Source organism: Anolis sagrei, chromosome 6 (assembly GCF_037176765.1).
Source record: "Anolis sagrei isolate rAnoSag1 chromosome 6, rAnoSag1.mat, whole genome shotgun sequence".
NCBI classification, from domain to species: domain Eukaryota; kingdom Metazoa; phylum Chordata; class Lepidosauria; order Squamata; family Dactyloidae; genus Anolis; species Anolis sagrei.
In genome coordinates this window covers 78,633,043-78,647,136 of record NC_090026.1, presented here as the reverse complement: position 1 = coordinate 78,647,136, position 14,094 = coordinate 78,633,043, and the positions used below count along the sequence as shown (strand labels likewise).

Below are 14,094 nucleotides of genomic sequence, written 5' to 3'. Positions count from 1 at the left end.
TTGAATCCAAAACCAAGGTTTGACTTGAAACAAGAACCAGAGAACTCAGGCCTAGCTTCTCCCTTGAACGCTACATTGCCTGAACTAACTCTTAGGTAGTTGCTAATTGAGAACTTGCTAATTAATAGGCACCTGTGAAATCATTTCTTTCCCCATGAATTCTCTCCTCAGCTTTCCCTCGTAAGAACTCTGACCAGAGCTGCCGATTTTCTACACTAAAGACTTTTGTTGACCTCTGTAGCTTCAGGTGTTTTTCCCTGGGAGCCTTCCCTATCACTTAGCTCTTCGGCTGACTCCTTATCTAATGTTGCAGGTTCTGGCTCCTCTGATTGACCTTGGAGCCTTATACTTTATGAGTTAGCTTTTTCGCAGAGAGAACCATCATTTCTCTGACTTGAATTTTCATCACTTTGTGCCCCAGGAAATCTCACAGGAAATCCCACAATTCTCTCTAAACCATCAGTGAACCCATCACCCTTAGGTTCATGCTGTAGTACAACATGGAGCTACATAATTAAATTCTTTCCTCTAATGGGCTCTCTTCTGAAGACAAAATATCTACAAGAGATTGGACTCTTTAATTTTATGTGTAAGATTAATCCACGTGAGTTTTCATTCTTTCAGTGAAAAGCACCCATGGCAGTTAGGATTAAGCCACTATATACACGCACGCACGCACACATACACATATATATTACTGATTGCTAAGCTATGGAGAAAGCTTAGCTAGTTAACAAATCAATATCTTGGTCTGATTGTCCTGACATAGTAAAACAAAAGAACGAAGACACAGACAAAGCTTCCTACAGCTGAGATGTGTTTCATAGGATACGAGAGGAAAGAGAAGAGCTGAGTGAGTGGAGGTATACTAGTAGGAGCATTTGGGAAATTGTCTAAAATCATATCATTTTTCCAAGCTCTAGTTAGTACTGTGCTAATTTTTAAAGTCACATGTATGGAAGCGCACGCATCTCTCCAAAACAACCAAGACAAACACAGACTTGCCTCTTTCATGAGGTCTTTGTCTTTATCACTTTTCAAAGATTCTTCAACTGATCTGAGAACCAGCTTGTACAGTGACACTGTATCTTGGCAGTGAAGACACTTTTGAAGAATCACATCACTATTTTCGATGCTTCCAGCACTGGAAAAGAGAGGAGACAGGTAGACAGAAAAGACTTAGAAGAGAAAAACACATCAAATTTGAAGCGTAATAACTACAGGCAGTGCTTACTATTACAAATTTCAGCAACTGCTAGGCATATGTATAATTACATCCCAAATTTCAACAGCTAAAGACATGGGCTGATGCACACCAGATTTTGCTTGAAATAAAAGGAAGGGAAAATAAACCAAAGCACTGCCTGCATTTAGAGATACTGTGAAATACGTTCCCCCAAAGAACCCCTACGATCTTGACATATAGTCAGTAAAACATCTGCTACAAAAAAAGCCTTAATGTAAAAAAAACCATTTCAAAATAAGAGGATTGAAATATAAAAGAATGGAAGCTAAAAAAAACTAGCTTTCATTTATTTTAAGAATGTTCAAATCAAGGTGAGCATTTATTGTGCGTTAAATGAGCAAGTCCCAATTAAAGTACAATAAAAGAACGCTTCATAAACTTTTGTTTGGTGAATATTTTACAATTGTAACTGTTAAGAATTCCAACATCTGTGTCAAAATAGAGTCACAGCTTGTGGGGTTTTACTGGCCTCACTGAGATAGATCTGTTAAGCGAATGGCAGCTCTATCTCTATTACAAAGTGAAGTGAAGCCTGCCTCTATATATATATATATATATATATATATATATATATATATATATATATATATTCTAGATTCCATAACAGGGCAGAGTAAAAGGCTGATCTGGAAACAAAGAAATATTGGGGTTTTATGCACACCATGATCAGTTTCAATCTTAACACTAAAACATAATGGAACAAGCAAAAATGAGCGTATGCCCTTCTTTCATCCTATGCACAGCCGAGAGATCGGAAGCGCATCTCTTTCAAGTAATTACCATATATACTCAAATAAAAGCTGAGTTTTTCAGCCCTTTTTTAGGCTGAAAAAGCCCCACTCAGCTATACTCGAGTCAATAATAATAATAATAATAATAATAATAATAATAATTTTTGTATCCCACCACCTGAAGGGACTCAGTGCGGCTCACATGGGGACCAAGCCCAGTCAGACAAGGTTAAAATATAACACAGTAAAAATACAAATACAACATCATAAAAACATAATTAAAAATAATTCATTATACAACAACCAGTAGCCAAGCCTAATGGACATTTCCAAGCTAAGGGGCGAAGGGAAAGGCTTGTGCAATACAACTAGTAGGACAGGGATGATGGCAAGGTGTGAGAGACAGATGATAAATTAAAGCTGTAAGGTACAAGTCACGTTGTACAGTACAACTCCAGGGCAGGGACAATAGTAAAGTGCAAGAGGTTAGGTTATTTATTATTTTACTCTGTCATTATTATTTTTATTAGATCTATTTATTATTATTATTATTATTATTATTATTATGACATTATTTTATGCTATTATTTTTATTACATTTATTATTTTACTCTGTTATTATTTGCTACACAACAAGATTAGTACACGGCAAATAAGATCACTATGCTGGCTTTTGTATTTGATCACACATCAGACACTTCCCAAATATCTGTGTGATGTATGTAAATAATGTGTATAGGTAATTTTGTCAGTGCTGATTGTTTTTAAGTGCAGGCCAAGGTCTTTAGGTACTGCACCTAGTGTGCTGGTCACTGCTGGGACAACCTTTACTGGCTTGTGCCAGAGTCTTTGCAGTTCTATCTTTAAATCCTTATTATTATTATTATTATTATTATTATTATTACATTTATTATTTTACTCTATTATTAGTTATTATTACATTTCTATTATTTTACTCTAATGTTATTATTTTTACTACATTTATTGTTTTACTCTTTTTATTATTATTGGAAGGATACATAACCACATTTACAATGAAGAAGGTTAGAATAATGGTTTAATCAGAGTTGGACAGTCTTATCTTAAATTACAGTTTTGTGTAAATATTTGTGTAAATATTTTTCAACATACCTAGCCACCATTCTGCCCAAAAGCATGGCATATAAAGCATTGCAAGTTGTAGTAGAATGACTGTGTTTCTCCAGCTTCTTTTCCTAGAAGAGGTTTGAACACACAAAGCAAATATGAAATTGGACCTGAAAACTACACACAAACAACCTCAAATGAAGCACTAAAAACACATTGTCATAACATCTGTCACACACACACACACACACAAAGAAACCTCACAGCTACACACTGGAGTCATACCTCCCACAAACTATGCTCATGAGAGTATAGGAAAGATGGATTGATAGGAAAGATGATGTCTTTCAAAATTATCATTGGTTTACAGGATGTAATAAAGATACTTTTATGGATTCACTAAGTAACAAAATTTGAAAAAAAAATCTGTTCCTGGTTTGAAAGTGTTATTTCCTGTTTAATTGTGCAGTATCTTACTTTGAAAGTAGTTACTATATTCCAGAAACTTTGTTTTTGTGACTGCCACAAACTATGTAGAACGGCTTGAGACTCTATGAGATATTCACTGAAAAACTAGAACAAAATGTGCTGCAGGATGTCCCACAAAAACAAAGTTAGCAATTTTCCAAGTTTTATGACAGAACCAATTAGGAAATGACATTTAGAACCCAAGAACAAAAATCATGTTACTTGGTGTTATTTATACTTTATGTGTCGTATCATTTTCACTGAAATATTATTCACATATTATACAGTAATTGTGCTTTTTGTTTCACTAGAGTAGCAAATCTGCCTTCTCAACACTCTTCCTTTTTCAGTTAAAAATATAACACCATGGTTACTAACCCTAACCTTAACCCTAACCCTAATGTAACACCATGGTTTATACTAAATACTATTCAAAATCCAAACCATGATTTCAAGATGTTCAGGGAAATCATAGCTCAAAATAGTCTGCTAACTTTGTTTTCCATATTATTAAATATTCCTGTTGCTATATCACTGAGTCCTCCAAAGGAAGCATCATGGTCCACCAGTTCAGGCATCTCAGTAACTGTAATTAACACAAATGCCCATTGTTTACACACTTCAAAGTATTGTTTCTGATGCTAGTTTTCTAACTAATCCCAAACCATGGTTTGTCAAACCATGGTGAGTCGCCCTAAAGGGCTGAGAATGGCGGTTAATAAATGCATCAAATAAATAAATAAATAAATAAAATTGTCAGCAAAACATCCCAAACCATAGTTCTATTGCCTTTGGTTTAGTGTAATGCCTTAAACTAAAGATAGGGGTTTCCCCTTGACATCAAGTCTAGTTGTGTCCAACTCTGGGGGTTGGTGCTCATCTCCATTTCTAAGCCGAAGAGCCAGCATTGTCCATAGACACCTCAAAGGTTATGTGGCTGGCATGACTGCATGGAGCGCCGTTACCTTCCCACTGAAGTGGTACCTATTAATCTACTCACACTTGTATGTTTTTGAACTGCTAGGTTGGCAGAAGCTGGGACTAACAATGGGAGCTCACCCCATCCCACCAACCTTCCAGTCAGCAAGTTCAGCAGCTGAATTTGCTGACCGGAATATAAGAATATAAGAATGTTGATGATAAGGACATAGGTGTTGGTCACTAGATATGTCTACTTAGATTATCAGAAACAATCCAGAAGACAGAAACATGAGCCAAGCAACAATGTACTCAATATGAAAATCATGCAGTTAAGATGTATGTTAAATCTTTCCTATTGGGAGTATTCCACTTTTGTTGATTTATTATCAGCAGGCAGCACTTTTTTAAAAATTAAAAGAAATACAGTTATATGCTAAGGAATATAAGGGTTTTCTTGCTTGACTTAGGAAGGTATAATAGTAACTAGATTTGAGAGCTATCAGGGTAGGATATCCATGAAGATATAAAACATCAATACCTGTTCTTTAGTCAGCTTGAGGTCTGCAGAACTGCATTCTTCATTAATGAGAGATTTCACATCTTCAGCATTTAATGGATCAAGGTGAAGGGTGGGCCATAGTCTTTCAGCGAGAAAATGGAAAATCACTTTCTAGGTTGTCAATATATTATTTAGATCAGCCATCTGCAAACTCCAGCCCTCCAGGTATTTTGGACACCAACTCCCACAATTCCTAACAGCCTATTGGCTGTTAGGAATTGTGGGATTTGCAGTCCAAAATACCTGGAGGGCCAAAGTTTACTCATGCCTTATTTAGATTCAATATACTTAAGTCTGTAGAAATTACAACATATGTAGATTCAAATGCAAGATTCTTCCAGATATTGTACAGATTACTATCATTATAATTTACTGCATGAAAGAAACCCAGCAGTAACTCGGTAATAACAGAGGAAAAACTTTGCACAGTAAAGCAACCATAGTCAATAGCAAGAGCGACAAAGAATTAAAATATACCCGGAAACCCAGGGAAATTATTCCAGAATACATATATATATTTAAAAAAACACGAGAGCAAATAAATAAAAGTTCTTTCACCTGAATCTTGAATAGAGCGGAAAAGTTGCTTTTCTGTCAACAAGCCTCCGAATTTTCCATCTAGTATTTACTTGGCAGGAAATTATGAAAGTTGGGGTCTAGAAAAATAACCTTTCCAAGTTTTAACAGATATTTTCATATCCTTTATTTCTGACCCTCATTTAGTCAGAAGATACAGATCTTCCCCATTCATTACACTGGGAAAGTGCATTATACTGAACAGGAGTGTGGTTTTTTTGTCACTTTCTCAACTGCAAGTCGCTTCTGGTGTGAGAGAATTGGCTGTCTTCAAGGACCTTGCCCAGGGGACGCCCAGATATTTTACCATCCTATGGGAGGCTTCTCTCATGTCCCCGCATGGGAAGCTGGAGCTGACAAATGAGAGCTCACCCCACTCCCCGTATTCGAACTGCCGACCTTTCAGTCAGCAGTCCTGCCAGCACAAGGGTTTAACCTACTGCACCACCGGAGGCTCCATGGGAGTCATACTACACATATTCAATTGATTTGAATATTAAATATTTTGCTATCAGCTTAATAGATACAGAAATTTCTTCTCTCCCCGTGGTAGTTGGGATACACTGAGACAGCACAGGATTTATTTATTGATGTAAAGTATTATAGATCATTTCTCAGGCCTCTACAGTTCTGAAGATATGCACAATGGGCAAGCTATTTTTAAAAAAACAGAAATAAACAATTGAAAAACAAATTAAAATATTCCTTAAGAGTTGGAGAAAGGCTGCTTTAAAGTGTTTCTAAAACCAATGTACCTCCATGCTTGCGGACAAGTTTCGACATTCACGGATACTATAACCCTTACGTTCACTGGTAGAGGATCGATCAACCACTTCATGTGCTTTTCAGCTTGCTGAAAAACAAGATGGTTTTAATGAAAAATTGAGAAGTCCAAAGCATGCTAAACATATGAGTATTGTTTCCTAGTGAAATAGCGTCTTCAGATTTTCCTCTTTCGGAGGCCTCTATAAGCAGATATGCATGACATGTGATATTTCTCACAAAAATACCACCCGAATGTGTAATGCTTGCCACTCTCTAATTAGAAACTATTCCATACTGATGAGGGTCAGTGGGCCAGAGCGCTAACACGTTCTTTTTTCGGTCTACCACCGCCTGCGCCCCATAGCCAGCATGGCCATATGTGGTCCAAAAAGGAAATTTTCCAACTTTTGCACCAGTGTTGCAGACAACAGCAACAAGCTTTCCCAGACAACTTAAAATTAATTGGATTTCAGTAAGTTTTGCTGCCAGGTCACCCAGTTCCAATAATGTTTCTCTCTTTTGTGTGTGTGTGTGTGTGTGTATTCTGACAGGAGACTAATTTGTCCACTTTGTAAAGTTAAAAGGAGAAAAAAACTCTACACAGTTCATTTGTTTTACAAAACAGATAACCTTGGACATGGCTACATTTACAGAAGCAAAAAGATTGAAGGGTAAAATAGCTATATAGAAAAACATGCAATTCTCGTTGGAAATAGAAAGCTTCTACAAGCTTATGCATATACTTGAGATTGCTTAGTGCATTGTTTATGTATGTTTCGGTATGCAGCTTCCTCAACTCTATGTTGTTTGAGGTTGTGGGAGGGACTGCAGGCTATATGATCAGATCTGGGACTATTCAGACTGAGACTCTATTTTAGAAACCAGTCAGTGTTCAGACAGTATTGTATAGTCAGTGTTTGTTATGTATTAGACTAGTGGTTCTCAACCTGTGGATCTCCAGGTGTTTTGGTCTACAACTGTTAGGATTTCTGGAAGTTGAAGGCCAAAACATCTGGGGACCCACCGGTTCAGAATCACTGCATTAGACATGAGAAGAGACTGCGACAGAATGCCTCAGAAAACTTACTGTTTGAACTTTCAACTGATAAGCAATGTACCTGAATGGCGAATATAAACCAACTATGTTATTTTTAACGATGACTACTACTTATTTTTGTCTCTTGAGAGCATGATTTAGAGCCAAAGGTATTTTATGGGAGAGTAGATGTTTTTGGGAAACTGAAATAACACTTCTGAAGATCTGCTATATATTTTGTGCATTGGCATAATCTTTGTTCCTAGCAGTTCAAAGACATAACCAGGTATATTAGTCTGACAACTGAGAAACCTAATTTGCTTTGCATGAATACTAGTGGATATATACCACTAAAGAGGAGATTCACTCAAATCTTCACAGAAAGATAATACTTTACAAAAGGGCTATGATTTTCCAAATTGTATTGAATGCCAAATTTCCAAAAGGTCACGCTTCCAAAAGACTTTGGAGATTATGATTTTCCAAAAGAATATGATCTCAAAGGCCATCCCTTTCCCAAAAGTTCTAGCTTCACCTCTTGGTAACATGGGAGATAATAATGTTACAAAATATTACCTGGATTCGATCAATAGAGTCAATTATTATAATAACACCGCCTTGGTGATGAGCAGAAAGTTTCTCTAGCCAATGAGGAAATTCTTCCAATAGCTTTGTGGGATCCAGAGTCAAAGGAGAGACTGACCAGGAATGCTGCATAAGCTACACAGTGATAGACATGAGAGTGTGTTATCTACATTTGTACATATAAAAAGGAAAGACATGTACACACAACAAGCAGCAATTATAACAACTATTTTGGTCTGGAACTCCCTGGCTGGTGGATTTGGGGAACAGTAATCCAGAGAATAAAGTTTTACCAAGCTTCCATCCCTTTTCTTTTCTTAAGCACTCTGCATTTGGAAATTCAAGATAAACCTTCCAATCAATTATCTCATGACATTTCCTGTTAATTGAATTTTCACTGGAAAAGGAAGATACAAAAATGAATGAAAACACAATTATGTTAACATTTGAAAATTAAAAACATGTCTTGCATGAGAATGAACCATTCTTCCTGTAGATTTGTGAAAGACGTCAGAACAAACGAGCACTTTTGTGATTTGTTAGAGCTGGGAGGCAAAATCTGGTTTTATGGTGATACTATTCAGGATAGAGAAATGGACATTGATACATGATTTTGAGCAGTCCAGTCCTAAACATTATACAATGGTTTCATATATTCTCTTTGTTAGCAGTGTCCAAATGCAAACTGATAAGAAATGAAAATGGATGGTAGCATTAGGTAAACCCACTTACTCCAAATAGGGCTGAAAAGCGTAAGGAGAACAGATGGAGAACCTGGCCACTGACTTACATTTGGGAAAAAGTACTCATTACACAGAACAACCAAAAGAATTTTTTCTTGGTATCTTTTTTAGGCCTGTTCCTGTTGTTATTTGGGGTGCTGATTCAGAAAATTGTGTTGGATAGACTGCATCGGCCCTATTTTCTTAAATATGATTATGTTTTTCTATGAGTGAGAAGATGGCAACTGCTGGAAATAGCAACCTTCTTCAAGCCTACACTAATTATTTGTTATGTATATAATTCAGACTGCTTACTGTATTGTATATGTGTGTATTGGTATGCAATTTTCCTTAACTCTATGTTGTGGGAGGGGCTGCAGATCATATGATCAGATCTGGGACTATTCAGGACTCAGACTCCATTTCAGAAATAGTACAGTATGCTTTCAGAAGCCATTAGACTTTCAATTGAGAGACTTCTGTAGAAACAGAATGCTTTAGGAAGACAGAGGCTCTATGAAACTCTCAGAACAGAGAGATGCTTTAGACCAGGGTTCCTCAAACTTTTTAAACAGAGGGCCAGGTCACAGTCCCTCAAACTGTTGGAGGGCCGGATTATAATTTGAAAAAAAAATGAATGAATTCCTTTGCACACTGCACATATCTTATTTGTAGTGCAAAAAACCCCACTTAAAAATAATGCAATAATTAAAATGAAGAACAATTTTAACAAATATAAACTTATTCGTATTTCAATGGGAAGTGTGGGTCTGCTTTTGGCTGATGAGATAGGATTGTTGTTGTTGTTGTTGTTGTTGTTGTGTGCTTTCAAATTGTTTCAGACTTAGGTTGAACTTGAGCAAGGGCCAGGTAAATGACCTCGGAGGGCCGCATCCTGCCCCCGGGCCATAGTTTGAGGACCCCTGCTTCAGACAATGGACTGTTAAGATCCTAAGAAGGATGTCCTGTGCTACCTACACAGAGAAACTACTTCAAATCCTATCTGCAACTGGATTGATATGCATTGCATGGCATAGCATGGCATGGCATACCTTTGTCTTTGCCCCTAACAGTTCAAAGAAATATCTAAGTATATCAGTTTAACAACTGAGAAACATAATTGACTTGCATGAATGATGGTGGATATTTGCCACTGGGGAGAAGATTGAGTCAAGTAAGTTTTTAACTCTTCTTAGGGAGATTCCATTTCCCAAAAAGTTATGGCGAATGCCATTTTCCAAAAGGTTATGGTATCATTTCCCCAAAAGGTTATGTTTTCCAACAAGCTCATGTCTTTCCAAATACTGCTAGATGGCATTTGTTCTATATCTCAAAAACTAGAGCAGATAGGAGAAAACTCATGCCATTTTATTTAAAATCAGCAGGTCAAATATACTCAGAAATAACTCTAACATTCAAAGCACTAAAATGTGTGATGGTCAGTGTTATCAGTATTTCACCAGAGTGTAACTACTTTCAGACATCACAGATGAGACAACTAGCTGTACTAAGAAAATCAGTAGAAATTTCACTTCTCTTCAAAATCATCCTCTGGGCATAGAAGGTATTTTAAATGGTTGTATCACATATCTCTAAACACATGGCTAGGGGTTGGACTGGATGGCCCTTGTTGTCTCTTCCAAAATTTATGAGTCTATGATTCTAACTCAAGTGAGAAAACCCCAGTGGCAGTGTGATGTGCTGCCAACTGGAAAACTGTAGGCTGGAATTGCTGAAGGCTATAAACAAAAGAAATACCACATGTCTTCTCTTCCTTGTCCAGATGGCTAGAAATAGCTACAAAAACATATTACTCTCTCTACTCTCTCACTCTCTCACACACATATACATACATAAACACAAGCATACGCACGCTATAGCCATGACATTTTTTAAAAAGTTTATAGGAATTTAGAACAATATAGGTACTGAGTTCAGCCAAAAAGGAAATGTAAGAAAATATATTATAACATGCTTTGGTGACACAGTTCCAAACTTATTATCGGAGACAGAGGAATTCAATTCCTTAAAAGCATGCAATGATTCAGAGTAAAATGGGGATACCTTTAAAGTGAGACGTTTGAGGATCAGTGAAGGCTCTGAGCTGCTTGACATGGGTTTCCCAACAAAATGATATAGAATGAGTGTATTTGGTGAATGCTTTTGTTGCAACTGAATCCTATGACAGATGGAGGGAGAAGAGGGTTCATCAAACCACATCACTTGAAACTGCATGTTAACATCTAAATGGTCCTGCAAAGCTATCATAATGTCAATTATTAATGTAAATTTAAACTTTTATTTAATGTTTTCATATTGTTTTACTTATCTGTTGTTAAAACAGAAGAAAGAGGAGAAAATCACAGTAAGATACCACAAGTCGTAAAATTGGTTCACCAAACACAATATGGTCAACACAGAATCTCTGGCCTTCCAGGTGTCCGTTAGACCCACAACTCATAGTATTCCTGGCCAATGGCCATATTGGCTAAAGAAAGTATGGGCAAACTAAGGCCTGCAGGCCAGATGTGGCCCTTTAGGTTTTTTCCTCTGGCCCCCGGAGGGAAAAGTTTGCCCATACCTGGCCTAGAGGAATCAGAATGGAAACACAACCCAATATCTACATAATATAGCTTCCACATCAATAATAATAATAATAATAATAATAATAATAATATCAGAATGAAGAGAGGTGAAAAGGGTGGCATATAAATGTCGTAAATAAATACATACATACATACATACATACATACATTTTATTTATACCCCGCCTCCATCTCCCCGATGGGGCCTCGGGGCGGCTTACGTGAGGCCAAGCCCAACAACACAATACAATAACTAAAATCAAAACACAGACAATAACTTGATAAATTACATAAAACATAAACATACAGCAAACAATATAAAATTAAAATCAATCATAACACAGTGATTGTGACAGTGACAGCAAGCAGGCCGCATGTACAGAATAAAATACTAAATCTAAGAAACTAAAATCACGGGGGGAGATAGGAATGGAGCAGATTATTTGTGAAGGAGAAATTCTTCGGACATGAGGTCAAGAAAGGTCTTCATACAGGAGAGGAGGAGGTATACTCTAAGGAGAAATGTTGAGGGGTAGCAGCAACCTCAGATTATATGGTTAATCACCAAAAGCGCAACAGAAGAGCCAGGTTTTGAGATTCTTCTTAAAGCTTTCTAAGGTAGGGGCTCGCCTAATCTCATCGGGCAGTGTATTCCAAAGTCGAGGGGCTACTGACGAGAAAGCTCTCTCCCTTGTCCCCACAAGGTGGGCCTGAGATAACGGCAGGGATGAGAGGAGAGCCTCCCCTGGAGAACAAAGGGATCGGGCAGGTTCATGGAGGGAGATATGGTCACGAAGGTAGGCAGGTCCCAAACCGTTTAGGGCTTTATAGGTGATGACCTGAACCTTGAATCGGGACTGGAAAATGAATGGCAGCCAGGTTGCTTACTGGAGCGGGATTCAGGGAGCGTACAACCCCACTGTTACGCCAACACCACTGGCTGTCTGTCTGCTACCAAGCACAATTCAAAGTGCTGGCTTTAGCCTATAAAGCCCTAAAATGTTTCCGGCCCGGTTTACCTATCCGAATGTATCTCCCTCTACAAACCATCAAGAACACTGAGATCATCCAGGGAGGCCCTGCTCTCGGTTCCATCTTGTTCATAGGTGCAACTGGTGGGGACGAAAGACAGGGCCTTCTCCGTTGTGGCCTCTCAGCTGTGGAATTAGATCTGCCCCCTCCCTCCTGGCCTTTTGTAAAAAACTCAAAACCTGGCTGTGGGATCAAGCATTTCAGCAGTAGATATAGCAACTAGGAAGAGATTGTTTTAAGACCAACTACGGACTGACCTGGACCATGAGTTTGAACTGGCAGACTGTCTTAAATTGAATGTACATAAGTATTTTAATTGCTGTTTTAATTGTGATATTTTACTTGTATCTTGCTGACATCTAATGGTTGCCTTTTGTAAGCCGCCCTGAGTCCCCCTCCGGGGGTGAGAAGGACAGGATATAAATACTTGAAATAAATAAATGTTTTGCTTCCTCTTCTATGTACTATTCTGCTACTGTGGTGAGAGATGTCTATTTGGACGAAGATAAATAGTCCCCCCTCGGGAATTGAGAAGGGTGGGGTTGAAATATTGGAAATAAATAACCATAATGCCCTGAAAAAGACATTTTGAAAGTGGTACCATTTAGACAGAAGGAGAGATTTCCCAGATCCTGGTCCTCCAGAGACAAGAAGTGGGGGGATTGGTGCTGGGGCGGCCACCAGGTCATTTAGTCGTTCGTAATACTGTGGACAGAACAAACAAAACAGTGGAGAATTCAACTAAAAAGAATAAGAAAGGACTATCATCCCTACTTGGTCTGAACATTCCTACAGCAGGATATACATTTTGACATGCCCAAATCTCAACCTAAACTCTGTTAATTTGGGTGTGTTTTGATTGTGCTTTTCCTGTATGGCAGGGGATTGGATTGAATGACCTGTGTGGCCTCTTCCAACTCTATGATTCTAAGTCTCACTGATTTTAATTTGGATCCATGTTAAGAGTGTTTAATTTTTTTATAATTTTAACATTAGAAGGTCCTGATAGATTGGGTTTTATGCAATTCTTACTTCCCCGAACCGCACCCATACATCCACCCAACCTGGGAACACCATAGACTTTAAGTTTGTTTATTTTAAAGACTTCAAGAATTATTCCTTTTTATCTTCATCGTTGGAAGCATAGAATATGCTGCAATATTATCACAACATTTCCTCGCCAAAGGCAGAAATGAAGACCACATTGGCAAGGCATTAATATAGACACTTTTGGAATCTCTCCCAGAGCCAAGTGTGTCATCTGCCTACACATATGGCCTCCTTTAGCTTGAGGGCTGAAAGCCTCCAGGGCTGTTCCTTCTGCAGAGCAGCAGCCTTCTTGAAAGGGAAGGGAAAACAGATGCAGATGCTTCCTCGGCCTTAAAAACATGGGTGAACCTACCTTCTCGAATCCTAGCTCACAAGAGGAATTGGAAGCCTGCTGGAAAGCCTCCATCTGTTCTTGTTCGTCATGAGCATCCCACAGGACATCTCCAAAAACCTCCTCTTCAGAAACAGAAGAGTCACTATTATCAGTTATGTCTTTCTTTTCTAGCTGTGTAATTTCACAGCCTAATATATCCTGTGAGGGGACATAAGGAGATCATATGAAGAGGCAGTAAACGACTCTTTCCTAAGAAGCAGCTAATTAGAAAAACCAAAGTACCGTATATACTCGAGTATAGGCCGACCTGAATATCAGCCGAGGCACCTAATTTTACCACAAAAAACTGGGGAAATGTATTGACTCGAATATAAGCCGAAGGTGGGAAATATAGCAGC

The 14,094-nt window shown here is 38.0% G+C and overlaps 1 protein-coding gene across 3 annotated transcripts in view; it reads right to left on the bottom strand.

Moving 5' to 3' along the window:
* Nucleotides 1-14,094, bottom strand: part of NPHP3 (nephrocystin 3) — a 52,049-nt gene that overhangs the window by 20,997 nt on the left and 16,958 nt on the right. For all 3 annotated transcript variants that reach the window (XM_060781811.2, XM_067470210.1, XM_067470211.1), the window contains 8 exons: nt 13,715-13,894; nt 12,914-13,017; nt 10,760-10,874; nt 7,965-8,108; nt 6,343-6,440; nt 4,991-5,093; nt 3,109-3,191; nt 1,006-1,144 (listed from right to left, as the gene is read on the bottom strand). In XM_060781811.2, coding sequence (XP_060637794.2) covers nt 1,006-1,144; nt 3,109-3,191; nt 4,991-5,093; nt 6,343-6,440; nt 7,965-8,108; nt 10,760-10,874; nt 12,914-13,017; nt 13,715-13,894 — 966 coding nt within the window. The remainder of the gene's footprint in view (nt 1-1,005; nt 1,145-3,108; nt 3,192-4,990; nt 5,094-6,342; nt 6,441-7,964; nt 8,109-10,759; nt 10,875-12,913; nt 13,018-13,714; nt 13,895-14,094) is intronic.